Below are 20,992 nucleotides of genomic sequence, written 5' to 3'. Positions count from 1 at the left end.
GGGAGCGATCGATTTCAACACCTCTGCGACGGGCCGGCGGTGGAAGGTGACACCGAGCTCCGTGCAGGGCGGGTGAGCTCACCCCCCGCCGCGGGAGGGAGATGGGGGCCGTGGCGGTGCGGGGAGAGGGGGCGGCTGTGGAGGGAGGCTCGGCCACGTCCTGCGGCCGTGGGGCGGGGATCGACCGGTGACAGGGCCCCAGATCCGGTGTTTTGACCGGCTGTTCTGGAAAAACAGGTCGTGGGGCGATACCGATCGCTGGCTCGCAGGGAGGGTGCTGGCACAAGGCCGCAGCCAGGAGCCGTCTGTCACCAGCGCTGGCACACGCAGGGGGCCGCCGGCTGCCGCCTCCGCCGAGCCGGTGGCCGGACCCCGTCCCTGGGTGCTCGGCGCATCCCAGGTCGGCCAGAGGCCGGCCCGGCCGGGGCTGGGTTGCGGGCCGAGCCCCTGCAGGCAGTGCCGGGCTGGCGTGGCGGCCGAGGCTGGCAGAAACAGAGACCTTTAACCCACCCGCAATATTTACAGCGCGATAAACGCTGAGCCGCTGGCAGCTTCAACCCGGTGCAGGGTTTTGCGGCACAGCGAGCGCCTGCGCTGGCACCAGTCCGCCTGCCCGCCCCGCTCGAACCGCCCCACCGCCCAGCTCGGCGATCCGCTTCTTCACGCCCGGCGAGCGCCCGGGCTGGGACGGGGCACGGAGGAACCGCCGGGGCGGCGGCAGGAGCGGGGCCCCCGGGCCGGGTCGGTGTGAGCCGGCGGGGAGCGGCCGCCCCTCCCTTCCCGCGAAGCCCGGCCCGGCGTGTCCCTCGGCGGCGCCCGTAGCGTTGCCATGGCGCCGGGCGGCGGCCGTTGGTGCGGGGCGGCGGGCGATGGCGCTGCGGTGGGCGGCGCGGGGCCGGGCCCCGGAGCGCTGGGCCGCCGAGCGGCGGCGGGAGCTGGAGGCGCGCAGCCGGCAGCAGTGGGAGCGGGCCAGCCGCTCCTTCGCCCGGGCCGCCATTTGCTGCTCCCGGCAGGCGCGGTGGAGCGCGCCGCGCGCCCTCCCGCCCAGGTACGGGCCGGGGCCGGGGAGGCCGGGGCCGGGGAGGCCGGGGCCGGCGGGCGCTCCCCCCTGACAGGCCCGGGTGTGTCGCAGCCCGGCGGCGGTGCGGCGGGAGGCGGAGGAGGCGGCGGCGCGGCTGGAGGAGCGGCGGTCGCGGCTGCGGCGGCTGCTCGGCGAGGAGCGGGAGGCGCTGGCGGCGGAGCTGCGGGAGCTGCGGCGGGGCCGCGGGTCGGAGGCCGTCGGGATGCGGGAGCGGAGCGAGGAGCTGCGAGCCGGCCGGGAGGAGCGGAGGAGGAAGGTGAGGGGAGCGGCGGGGCCTCCCGCGGCCCCCGGCTCTCGGGAGAGGCCTCGCAGCCCGGGGCTCGGTCCTCGCCCCCGCGGGCGGAGGAGCGCTCGTACAGCTCTCCCAGCGACCGGGCGGGCAAGGCCGCTCCCTTCCTTTAGATGTGCAGGTCGCGGTTGCGGGGGGCTCGACAGGAGTGCCCCGTGCCGCGCTTTTCAGCGCTTGGTGCGCTTAACTCATGGCTGCCTCGGGAGGGTTTGGTATCTCGAATTCTTCTGTAAGAATATAACCCAGCTCTCGTGTTTCCAGGTTGCTGAGCAGCTGCTGTATGAGCGCTGGAAGAAAAACAACGCTGAGCTCCGGGAGGTGATGTTACTTTCTTTTTAGTCCCTGCTGCCTTGCGTTTATTAACCAGGTTTTAACTTGAATGTCATCACGTATCTACTGTTGTCATTCATCTTGAATCACAGCAATTCTGATAAGCAAAAAGCAAGGAAGAAAATGGCTTAACTGTAAGAAGTCCCCTCAAAGCTGGTATTTTTCAAAAACAACCAGAAATCTGTTCTGACTCTGAGAGCAGATTTGCAGTGCCTGTGATGTAAATATCTCAGGTGCTTTTTAAAGCTGTACCTGCCACGTCCTTGGCGCTTCCTTACTCTTTATTCCACCGACCTGCTGCTCTAGCTGCCACAGCTCTGGTTTCAGTGTCACTCTAGTGTTTCCCAGAACTGGCATGTGACGTTGACCTTCAGCTTGTGACCTGGAGGGCACCGAGGACACCCAAACGAGCCCACCTCTACAGAGGCAGATCCTGCTGGGACTTCAGGGCTACAGGGAGCTCCAGGGCCAGGAGGAGCTCCAGAGGGTCTGTCTAGATCCTGGGGGACAGGAGAGCCTCTGGCACTAACGGCATCTGTGGTCGTCTGCAGGTGGAGTCAGAGCTGCACAGGAAGCACGTGGTAGAGGCTTGGGGTGATCAGCTAATGCAAAAAACCAAGGTACGCTGGGGTGGCCCTGGTGTTACCGGTCTCTAGGGCAGACTCCTGAAACGCACAAGTGGGTGGAGGTGTGATGCTGTGTGCCTTTTGACCCGGCTGGCAGACAGCTTGTCTTCCTGTGTGGACATGGCTCGGATGCGGAAGGAATAGGAGTTGGCTGTTTGTTTTTCTCACAGCAGTCTTGAACCAAATAATGACTGAGGTTGCTGTGCTCGTTCCTGTAGCGATGGGGAGTTCTGGTGTCCGCAGAACGACAGGAGCTGCTAACAGGAAGGATGCTTTTAATGGAGAGCCATCGTTCCTGTCTAACGAGTACACACAACCCATCTCCTAGCAAATCCAGTGCTATCTGCTGAGCAGATCTGTTGCAGGATTCAGTGTGGCACTGGGTGCTCGTCTAACTAACAGCAAGCTGCAGTGCAGAGCCAGTGCAAAGCTGCAAGGGCTCAGTATTTGAATACACACATACTAGATATGGGAATACAGTGATTTTGATGTGAGAGAATAATAAAGGCCTTCAAATACAGATTTCAGAGTTAACTAAAACAATAATCTGTTATAGCTGCAACAGGAGAAGCTGAGTGTATTTTTAAGACCGCCTGTGCTTAGCATCAGACCTGTGCAGGGTCCTGCAAAGGATGTGTATAGACTGAGAACCATTTTCAGGCAGTGATCTGCAGATAGTTTGGCTTTGTCCTTGTGTTCCTCCCTAGTGTATTTTGTTCTATATTTTCCCAATACGTGTCAGCTTGCAAGAATTTGATTTGTGGATTTCCTGAGCCGGAGGCTGTTTCTTTGTGTTAGCCTAACCTTAAATGCCATGCTTTCTTTTGGCTTGGAAAGCAAGAAGCAACTGAACTTGAAGAGAAAAAACGTTATGAAAATGAATGTGAAAGTGCACGAAGGGAAGCGCTGGAAAGAATGAGACAAGAGGAAGAGAAGCGTCGGCTGGAAGAGAAGAAGCAAGCAGAGGCATTGCTTCAACAAATAGAAGAACTGAAATTACAGGAGACAGAGGTAATCTTTAGTTTCTCCTCATTTGAGAAGGAAATTCATTGTTTTGCTTGGCAATACAGCAACACTGACCTGACCTCTTCCCTCCAGGTTTCCACTAGATTAAATCTGGAACAAAGCTAGTTGGGACATAATTTCTGTTAGTCATGTAGACCTCTCCCGTGAACACTGGCATATTAACTGCACTCCGGTAGCTTTTGTTTGCTCCTCTTGAAATGTGAGCACACTTTTGTGCTGCACCAGATGAGAAAAAGATTTATAGAAACTTCTAAGTGTGACCGGTTTGGTTCAAAGGCTTTTTCATCTGGGGCTTCTCACAGTGTCTCTTGAGCTGTGAGCCACTGACCCACGAATTACATTAATGTGGAATACTTGCTGCAGTGAGGATTTTGACTGCTTGCAGAGGAGCAGAACGGGGTACAAACTCTGGTACAAACGCTCTCTCTGGGATGTCTGAGCTCTCTGATGTACTCTTTCTTGGTGGTTGCTTTTTCCTTTTAGGCAACAAAGCTGAAAAAAGAACAAGATAATTTATTAAAGCAGCAGTGGGAGCTGGAGAACTTGGAAGAAGAAAGGAAACAAATGGAAGAGCACCGGAAGAAGAAAGAGCTTGGGTATGAGATCAAGTGAAGCTTGTTTCAGCAGGGCTTGGATAGAATCTGTTCCTACGTCCGCAATAGTACTTGCAGCACGAGGAGATATTTCAGATAGCAGCGGTGGGTTGTAAATATTTGGTTTTTGATGGAAGTGCCCAGAGCAGCCAATGAGCAAACGCATTGGTTACTTCTTTTTGTTCATGTTAGCAGTAGCGGGTACCTCTGTTGCCTGTAAGTTACATTGTCACAGGTGTACCTTGTACCTTGAGTGCTGGTGTATAATAACATAGGGCTTTAGAGTCAGTTTGAATGTTTTCTTTTTTTTTTTTTTTTCTCCTTCAGTCGCTTTTTGAGGCATCAGTGTAATGCTCAGTTAAAGAGACGAGCTCAGCAGATACAAGAGGAGCTGGTAAATGAAAGTACCCCTTGATTTATACGTTATACTGTGTGCTGCAGAAACTTGTTCTTTGTATTTTATTTATGTGTCTGCCTCTGATGCCTACAGATAATTAGTTTGGAAGCCCCTTCCAGCTTGTGAACAGGGCTGGAGCAAAAAGATCACGGGGAAGCCAGCAGACTGAGTGTCTTCCTGAGCACACCCTTGACACTACGTCACCAATAATTTGTAGAGAGTAGCCCTGCACACAGGCTGGAAGCTGTTAGATAGTTGTTAATCTTGTGGTTTTTCTGAAGGAGATAGACAGGCAAATCTTATTAGCCCTCCTCGAGAAAGAAGATGAGGATCAGCGCTGCCAGTCCGCGCGACGAGAACGAGCCATTGCAGATGTTGCCTGGATGAAACAGGTCATTGAGGAACAGCTCCAGTTAGAAAAGGAGAGGGAGGCAGAGCTGCAGACTATTTTTAGGTGAGCCTGCCCACCTCTGAACGTCATCTAAAGAGACCGTATGTGCTGAACGTTCCTGCCTGGTTGGTGGAGCTCCATTCGTGTTTATTAAATAGGCTTTGAAAGTGGACGTTAGAAAGCGATGTCTGGTTGGCCTTGCAGTTCTAGAAGCACTGCAGCAGAAGTGAGCTCTGCCCCTTCATTCCATGTGCTAGTGCTGTGCTAGGCAGTCAGCATGCCAGTACATACAGACACAAAGCTTTTCTGCCAGGACAGAATCAAAGTCTGCGGTTGTTTTTCAATTACTTCAGCCCAACACCTAGTCCATAATTTCTGTTACGTTAGCTCTAATGCCAGAGCTTTAATAACAAAAAAAGGTAGTAAGACAGAGACAGGAAGAATTACCTTTTAGTTGTAAGTACTTTGTAACTAACTTTCAATGATTCTGCATTATTGATGTGGAGGGGCTTAGTCCAAGTGACCCCAAAACCTGCATGTTGTTTCCTTTTGTATCTCAGAGCTTGTAGATACAAGCTGCCTCAGGTTCCTCGTTCAGGTTCAACTTACGCTCTCCCCAGCTGAGAGAGCATCTTCACTGGTGACAGGACGGTGCGTGCTACCATCAAGGTTTAGTTAAAGGTTTTGTTGCAGAGGGAAGATTTACAAAATCTTCAGCTTTTCCAGCAATGCCCTTAACTACCCACCTGCCCTGTGAAGTAGTACCCTTGTTAAGAGGCAAGCTTCCTCCCGAGGCCCTTCTGTGCGCCGGGCAGATGAGCGCATCCAAGAAGTCCTGCTGCATGCCAGCATTTCCTTCAGCGTGTTACCTCCCGCTGTTCAGTAACAGGGAGATCAGGCGGTTCTCTGAAATAGGCATGGGGGGGCGGACACGCTAGCTGCCTGAGAACAAACGTGAAGAGAAACCTGAGTGCTCCTCTAAAGCACAGGGTAGCTCGTCTATGCCCATGGAGTATATAGAGTTTTTTTAACTGTAAGTAGTAACCTTAGAGATAATTGTTCCTCTCTCCTTTAGAGAAGAAGCTAAAAAAGTGTGGGAGAAGAGGGAAGAAGAATGGGAGAGAGAGAAGGCGGCTAGAGATCGCCTGATGAATGAGGTGATGACCTTTTTTGATGAGGTGTCTCTCTTGGTTTGATGAAGCCATCATTCCAGCTGTGACCCTCCACCCTCCAGAGAGTTACAGCCTTCAGTACTCAAGGCAGAATTTTTCTGCTTCTCCGATACATTTTCTGAGAACTGTTTAACCATCTGCACTGAGATTTCCCCAGTTCTGTTTCTAAGGCTGGCCCCTTTCCTGACTTATCTTCTCCCTTAATCCTCTCACTTCACAAAGGTCCTTGCAGGCAGGCAGCGCCAGATCCAAGAGAAGATGGAGTTAAACAGACGAGCCCAAGAAGAGTCTATAAAGTATCGAGAGCAGCTGATTAAAGAACTTGAAGAGGCAAAAGAACTGAGTAGGCGAGAGAAGGAGCAGGAGAAGGAACTGAAGACAGCCCGCAGGCAGGAGTTGGAGGCACAGGTACAGGATGCTTTCCAGACGCACCCAGCTGTCAAAGGTGCCCAGTCGTAACAGCCCTGTCCTCTCTGTGCCCAGCTGACAGAGCGCCGCTCACAAGAACGGGAGGAGCAGCAGCGCCAGAGGGAGGAGGAAGAAGAGGAGAGATCAGCCTGGCAGCGCTGCGAGGAGTTAGTGCGGCAGGAGGCCAAGCGCATGGCTGAGCAAGGGTATCGCAGCAGGGTACGTAGCGGTGGCATGGGGAAGCCTGTACGTACAGGTCACCCTGATGCGCCAGCCTGTCGGGGAGGGCGATGGCATCACGCATGCAGAATTCTCATCGTTTCTAATTGGCACCTTAGTTGCCACGCAGCACCAGGGCAGAACACCGGGCCCATTCCTTCCCCTGGTGCTGTTTCTAACAGAGGTCTACAGTTCTCTTATCAATTGCTTTTCTTTTGCTGATATTGATGCTTTCGGTCCCAATTTTTAAATAATTTTTGAGGCAGACTTGCTGCTACTGCCTCAAATGTTATTCTAATTATTTTCAGCATTATCCGCTGCATTAAGGCAGTTGGTACAATGCATCTCAGCTGTTCAAGGTCTTTCCGTCTTCTGTTGTGCTTTGCCTCGCTCTAAGAACTAAGCTGAATTGAGTAACCCTACCTAAACCACATGCCCAGCAGACTGTATTTTTTGTACTAAACTATAAGCTACTCTGCAGAGTACCTCACCTCTGTCAATTTATTAGACAAAGCTGGAAGGAGGCGTTACTGCCTTAAACTATCAACTCTTAAACCTAACTGATGCTTTTTCTTGGAGGATGTTCTGTACTCTCCAAAGTACCTTTGCATGCTGAATAGCACGTGTGCAGAACATTAATTCTAGAGCCCCTGAAGTAGTTACCATCTTTGTTTTGACCCTCTTAGCTCTACAGTTACCCAAAAGCAGCATGGACCTGAGGATTCTTGTCCTTTGCACCCGAGGAACGAGCACTAAATGCAGTTGCAGACTACAGAAAGAAAACTTTGAAGGATCAAGGAACTCCTGAAATAATGGTGGCTTTGGAATAGCCTACAATGATACTGAGACTCAACTCGGCAGATTTCTGAAAATACTTAGCTGTGGCCCAGCTGAACACAAGAGCAAATTCCTACTGCCTTCAAGAGCGCAGAGGTGTGAGCATCCTTGGAGGACTGAACTGCTCCACTTACTCCATGTTCAGGAGTGGTGATGATGTATTTCAGTACCTGCTACACGGGGCAACACAGCACATAAACGGCCCCTTTGGATCTAAACCATGAGAGAACCTGTGCCCACCGTGGAACGGGAACTGTAAAGCACTACGTGCTGCGTTTTCTGTTTAAGCATCAGGCTCCCACCGCTGAGAAGCAGGATGTGCCTAGAGGCCCAGCTGGCTTTTAGGAGTTAATTTATAACGCACTGCAAATCAGCACAATAGGTAACGCGTGCTGCGGCAGGAATTCCTAACGTGTCCAGTTCATCTCCAGAAGGTCCTGAAGATGTAATTCATTTTTTTAAAAATTTGTTTCATAAATGATGAATAATTGCAATCTGAACAACTGGTTGTTTCTTTATGGGAGCACACTGCTGAAACAACAGGAGGGGAGGGGATTTTTAGTTGATTATTGCACTTGATTCCTAGCTATTATTCCTGCAGCTTAAAATCAGTCTGTGCACTTCAGCTGCTGTGGTGTTTTCAGAGCCTGTCCCAGTATGTGAGGAGCCGTTACAACGATGGGTGCCATTTCAGCACTGTGGCCTTTACTCAGCTAGAGGAACTTTTTCAAGATCTTTTCTTTAAAGAACCAGCAGTCCAATAACCCCAAATAATTTTGCACACTGAAAGGGTTTTAGCATTTTATAGTAATACAGTAAACAAAAGATTAAGTCAAAATATTGTACAGACAGAATGACACTGATAAATACAAGTCTTGGAAAAAGGCAAATTTTTACTTTCCTATGCAGCATTTTGTAAAGAAAGAGCAAGTTTGTTTACAGGGGGAAAAAAAGGAGATGTAATCGTAAAAGAAAAAGCCACCATTGTTATGATGTCAGGTATTACAAATCTTCTGACCCACAGTGCTATATGATTGGAGGGCTGATCTACATACTACTCTTTAGTTCCTCTGTTGGTTTTGAACCACTCTGCCTGTTTGTGAAAAGAGCTGATGTAGCACACCAGCATGTGTTCAGACCCTTTCTGTTTTACTGAGAACGTCAGAAAGCTGCCTCTCTTGCATGACAGTCACCGTGGTTCTGGAGCGATGACACGGTGTGACCATAACCAGCCTAGAACAAACCTTTGTTCAGAGGTGGGAGCATTGACCAGAAATGCTGTTTCAAGTGACAGAATGGGAAATCAATTACAGGTTGGCCATGTTTTCATAGCTAGGCCTTGCAACAAGCAAAATGCTTGATTTTAGAAAATATGGAGTGAGCATAGCAGTTACCAAAGCATCTGTTTGTTTTGTTTAAACAACTGATAACTTACAACATAACTCAGTGTTCACCCTGCTTTAGAAATCAGGCAAGATATGTTAAAGAAAAGCATACAATGGTGTCCTGAGAGATTTGAAAATACCATCTGCTGCCTTTCAATGATGTCAATTTAAGGAAAAGTTCCTAGAAGATTATCAGTGTATATAACTGCCAGTAGCATAATCTTGAAGTAGGTTTTACAAATGTCTTTCTTCTGCAGTTCTAATCCCAGCCTGGCTGCATGCCCGTGAGTTTAGAGACAGTTCTGGAATTCAGAAGTGCAGAAAGAAAATAAAACCCCCACAAAGAAGAACATTAATTTACTGGGTTGTCATCTACTCTCCATTCCTTCCCTCCCTCAAACTTGTACTACTTTAAAAAGGGAGCTAATTACAACATAGAAGAATCCAACAGTGTCAGGGCACTTAGTGTTTATATATACACATACAAACACAGTATAATTTGAAAAGGAACCAACCACTGAACTTTAGTTCATTTGTTCACCTAAATATGGCAGTTTTTCACCAGAAAGCCTTGAAGAGTCCATGATTTTAGCAGATGGCATACTGCAGACCTGTTTGGGGAACAGCCATTTCTGACTCAAATGTTTCTGTGAAAACTGGCTAAATGTTCACATCAGCTGCTGCCACGTGACAGCCGCTGCAGTTCCGTAACTTTGCTCTTAACTAAACAACCACTTCAAGTGGCTGCCAGCTGAACTGCCACGTCCAGCTCCTTGAAAATGACAACACGCTTCCAAACGGGATACACGCAGGGGCAAAAGTTAGTGATGTTTTTTCCCCCATGGAATTTAGATTCCCAAAGAACTAATTTTTGAAAGCATGGACTGACACAGTTATGTGTCAGTTACGTGAATGAAAAAACCCAAAACACGCATTGACATTTGTCACCCACCCACCTTTCTAACAGGCAGCCTAGCTTGGGTTACTCCATATGTAGCTTGTAAAATTTTGAAAGATTTGCATAAAACTTACTAGATATCAGAAATCTTTTCACATTTGGATATGTTGAGGTACAAAGGTTATATGCTATGGCAGACACAGCTGCTTTTGCACTGGTACTCTTCTAACTTCCTTTTTTGTTTTTTTTAATTATCACTGAAATCCTTAGTGAAATTGCATCTTGAGTTACTGAGCAATGCTGCTGCAAACAAGAGGGTGCCTTGAAGATGACAGTAAAATTCTGTAGGAAACTTAAGAATGAATTATTAAATCAAAAACAAAGGATAATATTTTAACCACTAATGCCCTAAAGTAACATCAAACATATATATTAATGGCATAGTGACAACTAAAAGAAATAACTATTAAGTTTCAAATTCCTTCCAAAACAGATAAAGTGACAATGACCTCGTATAGTTACATGTAATAAGCTCGGATGCCCACAACTACTATTGTTTTAGCAGACTAAAAACATATTATTGCACAACAGTTGATATGGGAACAGGTAATACTCGGCTTGTACTCCGCTATCAGGACTACAGCCTTCTTCCTGCTGGGTAGCAGTTACGGTCCTGGAGCCTTCAGAGCCCATTTCGCTGCAGGTTTCTCAGTCAGCGGCATCACGGCACATGAGGCTCCAGGACGGACAGAGCAGAGGCGAGATTCTGCCCTCTGATACGTGCAGCTGACTTCAGTGGGAGGTTTGCAAGCAAGATCTGAAAGCAGAACGTGGCCCCAAGGAAACATCTAGCAAGAGCTTGATACAACGCTGGTACGTGATAATGGCTCAACAGCTATTTGCAACATGCTATTATCTGTAACTAAACTGGCAACACAGGCACAAAATAAGGCAGTGGGTTAAATTAATCATAAAATTGTTAGAAAACATGCAAAAATAATACTGAGTTTTAAAAAAAAGTTTCTTGCCCCTTTAGTTTTTCTCATAAAAATTTGAATAGTTCCACACCTATATTTGAAATTCAACCTTTAAAAAACAAGACTAAAAAGCCAAGTGTGACTCAGTTGTTGTTCTCTTTGGTTGTGATGGTAACCAGCTGTTTAGCAGCCTTGGCGATGTCGTAGGCACACTGGATAACTTGCTGTGTGACCAGCTGGATGTCCGTCGTAGGGCACGTCTCCACGGGAAGGGTTTTTTTGCACTCGGATTGGAGTCTGTAGGCACTAGATGTCAGCAGACGCAAAGAAGTCCTTACCAGTTCAGATTTGGGTTTCTGGGAAAGGAAAGTAGAAGTTGAACTTGACAAAACAACAAAACCGTTGTAGGATTGCTTTTAATTAGCCGGTAGTGGTTCATAAGTGTTCTTTAATATGAAACTTCTGCTCCTAGGGCCCTGCTTTCTGCACGGACTTCTCTGTGCTGTTGGAGATGTTATAAGACATCGCTGCAGAGACGTGGGGTAGGGGCAGATGAAAAGTTCCCGGAACTTCTCCTCTCTCATCTCAGGGAGATTTCAAACCGCTGCCAGGCAGCACACAGGGAATACCGCTTCACACTCATTTTGGAAGTTACTTGTACAAATTTTCTAATGCCCATTTACTGCTACCCAGCCCGTGTCCTGGCTGACATCTGGGTACAGCGTGTACAAGACAATCTGCTCAGGTATGCACAACAGCATTAAATTTTCCTTGCAGTTTTATAGGGGTAGATAAGACTTTACAAAAACTTAATCACAGAGATTTCCCTCCCTGAAATTTGCTGTGAAGAAACAGATCACTTTTTTAGATGGATAACAGATCTAAACATACCTCCAAGTAAGAAATCCAGGCAATGGCATTCAACTGGAACCTTGAGGGCAACGAGTCTAGCAAAATTCCCATATAACCACATGACTCCTCAAGCTAGATGCAAGTAGCCTCCAGTTTTGGAGGAACTGCATGCAATTCTTAGAGTTTTAAGTTCAAGAGTAAAATTTAAGGCCTGGATTCACAAGTTAGCCCTTTCCAATTGGCATGCTAATAAATACAAAGATGCAAGATTTGACAAAAACAGCTAGTCATTTCTCCCTACCTTCAGCTTTTGGTTTTCGTTTACTGAAGGGAAATCTGCTAACAAGGAATGAAGCCAAAACCATCTTAATGCTGAAAGGTACTTACTTTTGGGAACAAGGCTGCCATTTCTGTTACTGCCACATGTATTCTCTCGGAGCATGGTATATAGCTGCAAAAAGATGCAATGTATTATTCAATTATATAAAGACTCCCTTTCCTCTTCAATTTCACTAGTCAGTGGCTATTATTCTAAAAACAACTGAGTAACAAAAACCCCAATACATATTCTAAAAATATTTTTGCAGCCTTTGTAGGCTGCACTGAAGGCAACTGAAGTACGCAGTGCAGCACACAATATGGTGGGTGACTCCTAGTGTCTCCTCAGCATTCCCCGGCACACTGCAGCATGAGTTGGTATATCACTATGTGACTTCAGAAAAAGCAAAAACTTAAGAAATAATTTTGTACTATTGGTTAAGTTTTTATTACTCTTTGATTGAAGTTTGTTTGAAGGAATAACTGTCCGCACCTATTGCACAAAACATTGTCAGCAAAAGTCTCAATTTGTATGCAATTATGGAAACGTGTCTATGAATGTTAACTGCACATTAATTCATATACTAGCATTTCACAATCTCCCCCCCACCCAACTATTCAAATGTTAGAATTTGTCTCCAAATTGTACAGAAAATTGCTCAGCTTGTTCTGTGTGGTGTATGCACAAACGACATATTATTGTTACGTGTGGGAGAGCATGCCCAAGCGAACTGGTTCATTTAAGTCAGGCACAAAGTAAAGTAAGATTCTGCAGCTTGAAGATATTTAAACAGAATGTGGTGATACAGAGGTGCTTTGGAAAAAAAGCAACTTTTTTTTCCTCAGTGTGGTGTTGATGATCAAAAGCGGATTAAAACAAACACTTCATATGTGGGATCTAAGTAAGTTTAGCTTGCTGCCATTTTAGGGAAATCTCTATCCATTTGTTTCGAAGGGGCTCTTTCTGCATAAGCCAAGAGACTATAAAACCAGACTACTGAAAGAAAAGTTTTTAAACTGCTAAGGATCTAAGCAGCTAAAAATATCCAGTAATCTCTGAAGAAAAGTTAAAAAAAAAACCCGCAAAGGTGTTTCAATTGATTTTATGTTTCAGAGTTGAATTTTGGCCATCCAAACTCTTAAAAATAATTTAACAGCCAAGTGTTGATATTTATAGGACTGTCTTGTGTACACCTCTGAAGCAGTGCCATTTTCCTGCACTTCTTTTCCATGTGTAAGTTACAAAGTAGAAGCCTTTAAAAAAAGCACTTTGTACCTAACTTACCAGAATCCAGTAAACTCAAAAAACTGTATTCAAAACTCTTGGCAGCAAGACGTGAAGTCTGACCGCCGTAAGCTTTTAACCCATCGGTTCTCAGCTAAACTCTGAACGATCTCTCTAACAAGCATGTGCCTCTCTGGGTCAGCAGCTGGGCTGGAAGCTTTAGTTTGTTGCAGAGATGCACCCTAAGGACACACCTTGATTCCAAGATTTATTTCCACCCCTGTATCAGTTCATTATCACCTGAAGCCAGGAATGCAGCACCATGCACGTAGTTCCCCTTTCTCATGTCACAAACTGGAAGGTTAAGACACCTACTGAGAATGGGGTATGCCAAGCTTCCAGTACAGAATTCATACCTTGCTTTTTTGGTAAAGTTTAACTAAAGGTAAAACATCACATGAAGGTAACTTAAGAACACCAAGATGCCTTCTTGGATGAATTTATACACAGTAAACAGACAATGCACAATTCTCATACAGCAGCTTACAAATACATGCATCTCCAAACTATCAACTACTTTCACAGTGGGTGTTATAGGCTAAATATTCAGTAATTCTGTTGAGTTAGCTAATAAAACAAATGCAGATTCCATTAGTCCTCATAGATTTCACTTCTGATTTATATACCAGATGAAAATTGGTCTGTTCAAAATAGATCTTAAAACTATTTACCATAAGTTGCTGTGAAGCACGGTGTTAGTGTGGTCTGTCAAAAGTCTAATTTCAAAGGACTCATTTTTATGCTTCAAAGACTCGATTTTAGCATAAGTTGGTTAACATGATTCAATCTTAAGCAAGAGAATCTCAAAAATCACAAAGCAACAGCATTCAAGAAAAATATTCAGCATCTGTAGATTATGGTAGATCACTGCCCTTTCAAGCAAAAAAAAAGACAACAAAACCCCAAACCCCCGCAGTCATTATTTATGCAGTCATCTTGCAATACCAGAGGTGCAAAAATAGGTCACTTGCAAATGCACTGAGAAAGAAGCAACACACTGGGGTCATTTTGGCAATGCAGGAAAATTGCTTTAAGAAGGAGTATTTCCGTATGTCTCAAATCACATGAGTTCTTCCAAATAAACTAAAAGTGGAGAAAAGTCTTCCCAGTTCACTGTCATTCCCATTCTGCTATTGAGTTAACAATTAATTTGCTCACTGCAAGCCACCCTGAACAGCACCTTACCTCATTAAAAAGCCAGTCTGCTGATTAAACCCTCCACTAACAAGGACAGAAAGCCCTAAGAATTACTTGAATGAAAGAGACCAAGATTAATGACACATATTTCATAATGTGTTCTCTAGGTTAGCTGCAAAGTTTACAGTGTGTCTTGGAGGAACGGCTTTATTTTATAGTCTAAACACTCACTGTAAGCTCATGAAATAAGCAGACACATTTGTTGAGTTTACACACATTCCAGTAAGACATCAGGAAGATATTCAAGTAGTGACAGCTTGGAAAAAAGAATCCATCATTAGCAGTAACTTGTGGTACCCTCTTCCTCCGGTCCTGGTATTTGTCACTGGCAATAACACTGGGGGTTAGAACTTGGGAAGTTCTGTTTTAAAGAACATCTCACTTAAATTTAGTTTGTATTTTAGGCATTAATAAACAATATTTTTGTCAGGTTGGAAGATACTATAAAAACACACATCTTTTTTTCATTGATTCAAGATACAAATGATATAATTTGACATGCCAGCTGTATGAACAGTTGAGGGCCTAAGCTGTCAGGTGTGAATGTTGCATCCTGGGAACCGTGAAACTTCTGCTACTTTTGCAAGAGTGCACAGAAGCAGCAACCACACATTGTGCTGTTAGTTGTCATAATTTATCTCGATGGACAATAAACAGAACAGAGACAGGAGAATCTTTTACACTAGAGACAATTACAGTTCCAGGCTGTGATTCCGTTCCCCATTAAATCAATGCCAGGAGCTTCGACTGAATGGGTAATATCACAGGTTCGTAACTCTCTATACTAGCCATCTGCAGTTTCATTACCATCTGAAGCATTTCATGCATAGCCTTCAACGACCCCTGTGCAGATGGTGCGTGAGGGAAAGAGGCAGCAGAGAGAAAGAGAAAGGACACTATGCCTGGGAGGCAGGGACAGAGGCCAGAGTACCAGGAGGCAGGAGCGGGCTGCTGGATGGTCAGAGGCTGCAGGGGAGCTCTCTCAGCCCAGGGAACCAGTGTGCTGAAGCAGCCGAGGCTATGTCTGAGCTTGAGCATGCCCGCATGCTCTAATGGTCTACTCGGCCAGTTGAGCACAGGAAAAGAAACAGAAGAAAGCGAGGAAAAAAAAAAGGAAGAAAGTGTTTCATTAACAGATTATATTCTTGCATAATTTTATTACTCTCTGATTATCTATGCAGCATGTGATTTTTATCTACAACGTTCCCAGCACTAGCTTGGAAGATGTATTATTACATCCCTAAGTATCTCATTGTGTTAAGGAAGCGTTCCCCTATTGCAAGGAGAGAATGGTGGAACAGGCCTACTCCATCTCCTGCATGCCCCAGGCTGTGCAGTTCTCAGCCCACTGAGACAAAGCCAGGGAATAGGGAAACAAAGAACAGCAGCTTCATAGTTCAGTGTTTTGCAAGATTATACTCATTTAAGTACTGGCAAACACCCCACTCCATGCATGGTACAGAAGAGAAAACAAAAAAGAACATAATAGGTTGTTTAAAAATCTATTCGATTTAACAGAGAAAGCTAGGTATGCTGTATTGTTTCTTTCAATGATTTTTTAAAAAATATAATTAAACTACTGTAAACTGTGATATACATAAAAACCAAACTCATTTAAAGCTTCTCTTACTGTTGCTTCTCATTATGATCTGAGAGAAACAAGCAACAAGGGATTGCAGTGGAAAAGGTTATGACAAGGGCAACGAGCTCAGCACAAACACATTAGAACTCGCCATTCAGTGTGAGAAGGAGAGGCCGCGTGCTGTCCCTTCTAAAAATAGAAAAGTACAAGAAGGAAAAAACACAGAACAAAAGTGGCCCCATTGTTGTGCACTTCTCTCAGCAAGGCAGGAAGAGAGGGCTTAACATAAGTTACCAGCCGCTTCTCACAGGCAAAGACGGGCACAGAACTTGGGACAGGAGGCAGAATGTAAGACCTGCCAAGTCTGCAAGCTCAGATTTTCTGGAGACCAAAGCTGTTCCAGACCTAAAACGTGTTCATACCTGGGAAGACATAACTCTTACTTAGAGTCTTCCAAAAGAGCTGTGCAGGAGCACCACCTGATGATCAGTCAAGGGCAGTATCACTTTCATTCGCTCACGGCTATGCCGAAAACTAATTATTCAGTTGGGCCAAAGTTGCCCCGAGGGAGCTGACGCTGCATGCTACCTGATGTGCAGATGAACAGTCTCCTGCTTACTGAGCTATGTCTGGGTCTAAACCCAATAGTTCAAAATAGCTTTTGCTGGTACATTCTCTGTACCAATATTTCAGTAGGAAAGCCAAATTCTCCCTGCCTTCACAATTTTTTCCTGAAACAAGGCTTGATGTTACTATCACACTTCTGCAGGGTGTCCTCACCTAAGGACACAGAGGTCTGAAGATCCAAGAGAAACTTACGCCAAGTTCTCTGCAACACATTTGATTTATATCTAAAACAACACTCATTTTGCAGCAGGACTTCCCAAGCGCTTTGCTCCCCAGCGCTCCCCGTCCCTGTGCCAGTTGTGGGCAAGGCAGGGCAGGAAGGTGGCAGGCAGCAGGCAGTGGTGCAGCCAGAACCAACTCGCAGGAGACTGTGCTGGCTTTTTGGACGGGAGCGTGTGTTCCCACTGCCCGTGCTGGTCACTCATCCCTGCTCACCCCGTGGCACTACGTCCAGTGCACCAGGAAACACCATGGATCTACACGTTTTGTAGGTGTGAAATCAGCATCTCCAGCATTAACACAGGGGGTGGCTGTACTTCTGCAGACACCTGAATAATTTTCTTCATTTTCTCACAAACTCTGGAGCTTTTCCGGCACTCACACCTTACCTGTCATGCTTGTTCTCTTGTGCTGCTCGCAGCAGCTCCTGAATATTCTTAGTGATCTGCTCAGTTTTCCGAATCACATCTTCTGTACTGGGCAAACTGGAGCTGGGGGCTATGTCGGCATCTTCAGGAATGGAGCCCTCCCCCTGCCAAATGACACTCCTCTGCCGGCCCTTCCTGCCTGACCTGCAAGGGAACAAAGCAGAGGTTGGCCCTGCAGGACAGAACTGGCTGCTTACACAACTCCCTGTCCTCCGACAGCACGGAGCTGTGCCGTTAGCTCTGCATTGCGGCACCTACCCCGTCTCCTCCAGCTCCAGAGGGGCAGTGGGATTATCATAGTCGCTCTCGGACACGCTGCTCTGCTTCTCCAGCTTCGAGGCCTGCAATGAATACGGATTTATTTCAGTGTTGTGCAGAAAAGAAGAGCCCCGAGCTGTGCTAGCGCCACGTCCTGCGTACGCGGGGGGCTTGCTCTTCAGCACAACAGCCCCTGCACCAGCTGCTACCCTGGAGCCCGGTGTGCCCCCTCACCCTGTGCCAGGCTCCTGCTGCCAGCTCATACCTGAGGCCCTGCCGGCACGGCACGGCCCCACCAGACCTGAAGCCAGGGCTCTGCCCCGGCACCCAGTGGGGCTGCGGGGCGGGACAGACGGCCACAGCACAGCGTCCTTTCCCTGCTGCTGAAACTGCCATGTGGACATGGAGGGAGAGGCCCACAGGGGAGCAGAGGCCAAACGGAGAGGGCAGGACCACCAGAGAGAAAGAGGCCAGACCAAGAGCAGGAGGCCCACAGCAGACTGGAGGCCAGACACAGTATGGGAGGCTGAACACTGAGTGGAAACCAAACCAAGCATGGGAAGCTGAAACAAGAACCAAGGCCTAGCACAAGGTGGGAGGCTGAACCAAGTGTGGAAGGCCCATGACAGAGCAGGAGTCTGGACCAAGTGTGGGAGGCCTGTGACAGAGGAGAGGCCAAATCAAGCATGGGCATCTGACCACAGAGCAGAAGCTGACCCTGGGAAGCCCACCACAGAATGGGAGACCAAAACGAAGGTTGAGGACTATTGCAGTGTGAAAGCCAAAATAAAGACAGGAGACTGAAATGATGGTGGGAGGCCCGTTGTGGAGGGGAGGCCAAACTGCGGCTGGAAGACCAAAGGACATGTAGGAAGCCAAACCGACAAGACTTGGAGCCCATTGCAGATTGGAGGCTGAAACAGGGGTGGGAGGCCAAAACAGGGACAGTTGAAGCCCACTGCAGATGGGTGACCCAAAACAAGGTTGGGAGGCCAAATCAGTGAGAGCTGTGGCCACAAGAGTAGAGGGCCACTGAAGAACTTGTGTCAAAAGCAGGGTGGTAGGCCTGTGCAAAGTGGAGGCCGAAATGAGGGCAGGAGGCACACAGAGAAGCAGAGGCCGGACCGAGCATTGTAGGGACACACAGAAGTGGAGGCCGGACCAAGTGTGGGAGCCCCACTGCAAAGTGGGAGGCTGATCCAACCCAGAGTAGAGAATGAAGAGTGGGATACAAGGCCAGGCTGGATGGGGCTCTGAGCAACCTGGTCTAGTGGAAGGTGTCCCTGACCATGGCAGGAAGGTTGGAACTAGGTGATCTTTAAGGTCCCTTTCAGCCCAAACCATTCTACGATACCAAAATGAGCTTGGAGGCCAAATCCACAGCAGAGGCCGAACCCAGAGTGAAGGCCCACAGCTGAGTGGGAGGCACACAATGGAGTGGAAGGTGAACTGAGCCTGCCTGTGACTCTGGACTCAGGCCAAACGCAGACTGGGAGGCACACAAGGAAGGTGAGGTCAAACCTAGAGTGGGAAGACCATGGCAGAGGGAAGGATGAAGACAGAGTTGGAGGCTGAACCAAGTGCGGGAGGCCCACTGCAGAGTGGAGGCCAGACCGAGCATGGGAAGGCCCAGCTGCAGAGTGCTGCTCCAGAGGGTGGAGGCCATAAACAGAGTTAGAGGCCCAGAATTTTCCCACTCTCCCCTTCCCATGGCATTCCCTGGGGAGACACACAGTGACTGTGTCCACACCAGGAACCGGAGTGCCACCCATTCCCTGCCTCTGAGCACATGCACTTCCTCCCAGGTGCAATGGCAGAACACTCAACCACCGCCTACTCCTATACAGACCAGTTCTGCACCCCCCAGTAAGACATCCAGTCTGTGGGCAAGGATCATGCTCATTTTTTCCCCTAAACTCTTTTTCAACTTTGGTTTTTTTTAAACCTTCTCAGAGGGCTGCTAACACAAATAAGCATACTTGTACCATGACAGCTCAAGAGTGTTCTCCCTGCAGATCCTAACATACAGCCCCCTCTGTCAGCAAGAGATTCAAAGCAGACTTTCAGATAGGCTCAAAGCAGAGCGCTAGGCTCCCTTCTCTGACCTGGTTTAGTCTTCCTGGGTGTTTTATGCCCAGGCAATACAACATCCTGGAGGTTTATGCTATGAATACCTACTGTCAGGCCGATCTCTGCAGTTCACATGAATTTGCAGTTTGAAGCCTCTGAGGCACACTCCCATCCTCAGCCAGGCCCCAGGATCAGTACACATCCGCCTACTCTAGTCTTAAAAATTGCAAAGCTCATCAGAAGTGCCTACTACAGCTCGTCCATTTGCAAGTACGCCACATCAGCCTCACTCTACACACAGATCAGCCTCTGCATCAGCTCCTGCCTTAGTCACAGACACTGCTCGCGTAATAGGGTCCTTCGCAATCTCCACTGAAGAACCAGCTTTATAGAAGCTCTGAAGTCAAGATGAGGTAATCTCAAGTGTTAGACTCTAAGGGACACCTTCAGTTTGCATCCCTGATCCATACGCATAGGAAATAATACTTCTACCTCAAGGACAGACCAAAAGTGTGAGTAGGAATTGGTTTTCATTGGTTAAGATCCAGTAGGTTTGTTAAGCACTCATCTAATGTTAAAACCAATAATTCTTAACTCTGAAGCACCTGGACTATGAACACTTCCCATCCATTTTAAAGTTACTCTGCACAGAAGGAGAAAGCAAGCATTTTTTGAACGCTCACCACTCAGGATAGCTAGTAAAGCTCAATTGTAAAAGTGACACATATTTTGAAGATATGAAACTATTACATGTAGGGTCTGACCCTTCCCCTCTCCCAGGCGTATACAGGGGAACAATACGATTAGTGGCAAAGCTCTACACTATGGTCAGAAATACAAATAACAACAATGAATTACAAGAATAGGATATTATGGAATCAGTAATATAGTATAGAATCAGCGTACAATAAAAACAAATAAACAAAACCTCTGCAAGTTTCTAGTACTACACAGTACTGGTATCAGCTGCAGCCAAACCCAGATTTGCATTTGACCAAGCAGGATATTCCCTTCTAAGTTTTATCATCTAGCCCTACTTGCAAATCTCGTATTTTCTCGATGGATATGTCCAAACACTGTACAGTCAAAATAAAATGGGGACACAAGAATTTAAAAAGCAGGTTCTTTATCCTGGCAGGAAGAGGCCAGAGTATGACCATTCAACATGTAAACCCACAGACTTGTGTTTTGAAAAATTTAGTATTATATAATAAAATTTGATTAGAGACTCTGCAATGCTTGCCCAAGAAACTGAATGAGACGGTACTGATTTCATTATATAAACCACATAGAAAAAGCAGAGCAAAAGGAGAGAACTTTTCTTGGAAGATCTTTTCAAAATCAGTTAAGTCTTACAAAGAAATACAAATACTTCTCTCTCAAGTTTCCTCTCAGAAACTCTTGTTTTAACACAGAAATAAGCAAAGCCTCAATCTTGAACATGTGATAAAACAAAATGGGTATAAGGTACTCATTATTTTCTAAGAAATGACACAAACATCTAAAAACAGACCAAAGGACCTCGTA

The 20,992-nt window shown here is 46.9% G+C and overlaps 2 protein-coding genes across 5 annotated transcripts in view; one reads left to right on the top strand and one right to left on the bottom strand.

The window, feature by feature from the left end:
• Positions 1-237: 237 nt before the first annotated feature.
• Positions 238-7,865, top strand: TCHP (trichoplein keratin filament binding). Its single transcript, XM_072880519.1, is given in 13 exon segments — positions 238-859; positions 861-1,048; positions 1,133-1,337; positions 1,632-1,688; positions 2,252-2,320; positions 3,164-3,337; positions 3,836-3,948; positions 4,273-4,339; positions 4,624-4,796; positions 5,809-5,890; positions 6,128-6,313; positions 6,389-6,532; positions 7,219-7,865. Coding segments are annotated over 13 exon segments (1,521 nt in total). The 5' UTR covers positions 238-829; the 3' UTR covers positions 7,252-7,865.
• Positions 7,866-8,157: 292 nt separating this feature from the next.
• The window catches only part of GIT2 (GIT ArfGAP 2), a 35,505-nt gene continuing 22,670 nt past the window's right edge, over positions 8,158-20,992 (bottom strand). For all 4 annotated transcript variants that reach the window (XM_072880518.1, XM_072880517.1, XM_072880515.1 and 1 more), the window contains 4 exons: positions 17,396-17,478; positions 17,099-17,281; positions 11,869-11,932; positions 8,158-10,985 (listed from right to left, as the gene is read on the bottom strand). In XM_072880518.1, the coding sequence (XP_072736619.1) occupies positions 10,773-10,985; positions 11,869-11,932; positions 17,099-17,281; positions 17,396-17,478 (543 nt within the window). In that variant the 3' untranslated portion in view covers positions 8,158-10,772. The remainder of the gene's footprint in view (positions 10,986-11,868; positions 11,933-17,098; positions 17,282-17,395; positions 17,479-20,992) is intronic.

The sequence above is a fragment of the Ciconia boyciana genome, chromosome 15, assembly GCF_034638445.1.
Source record: "Ciconia boyciana chromosome 15, ASM3463844v1, whole genome shotgun sequence".
In the NCBI taxonomy this organism is placed as follows: Eukaryota; Metazoa; Chordata; class Aves; order Ciconiiformes; family Ciconiidae; genus Ciconia; species Ciconia boyciana.
Note: the sequence above shows the minus strand (reverse complement) of the source record. Positions and strands in the feature narration are given on the sequence as shown.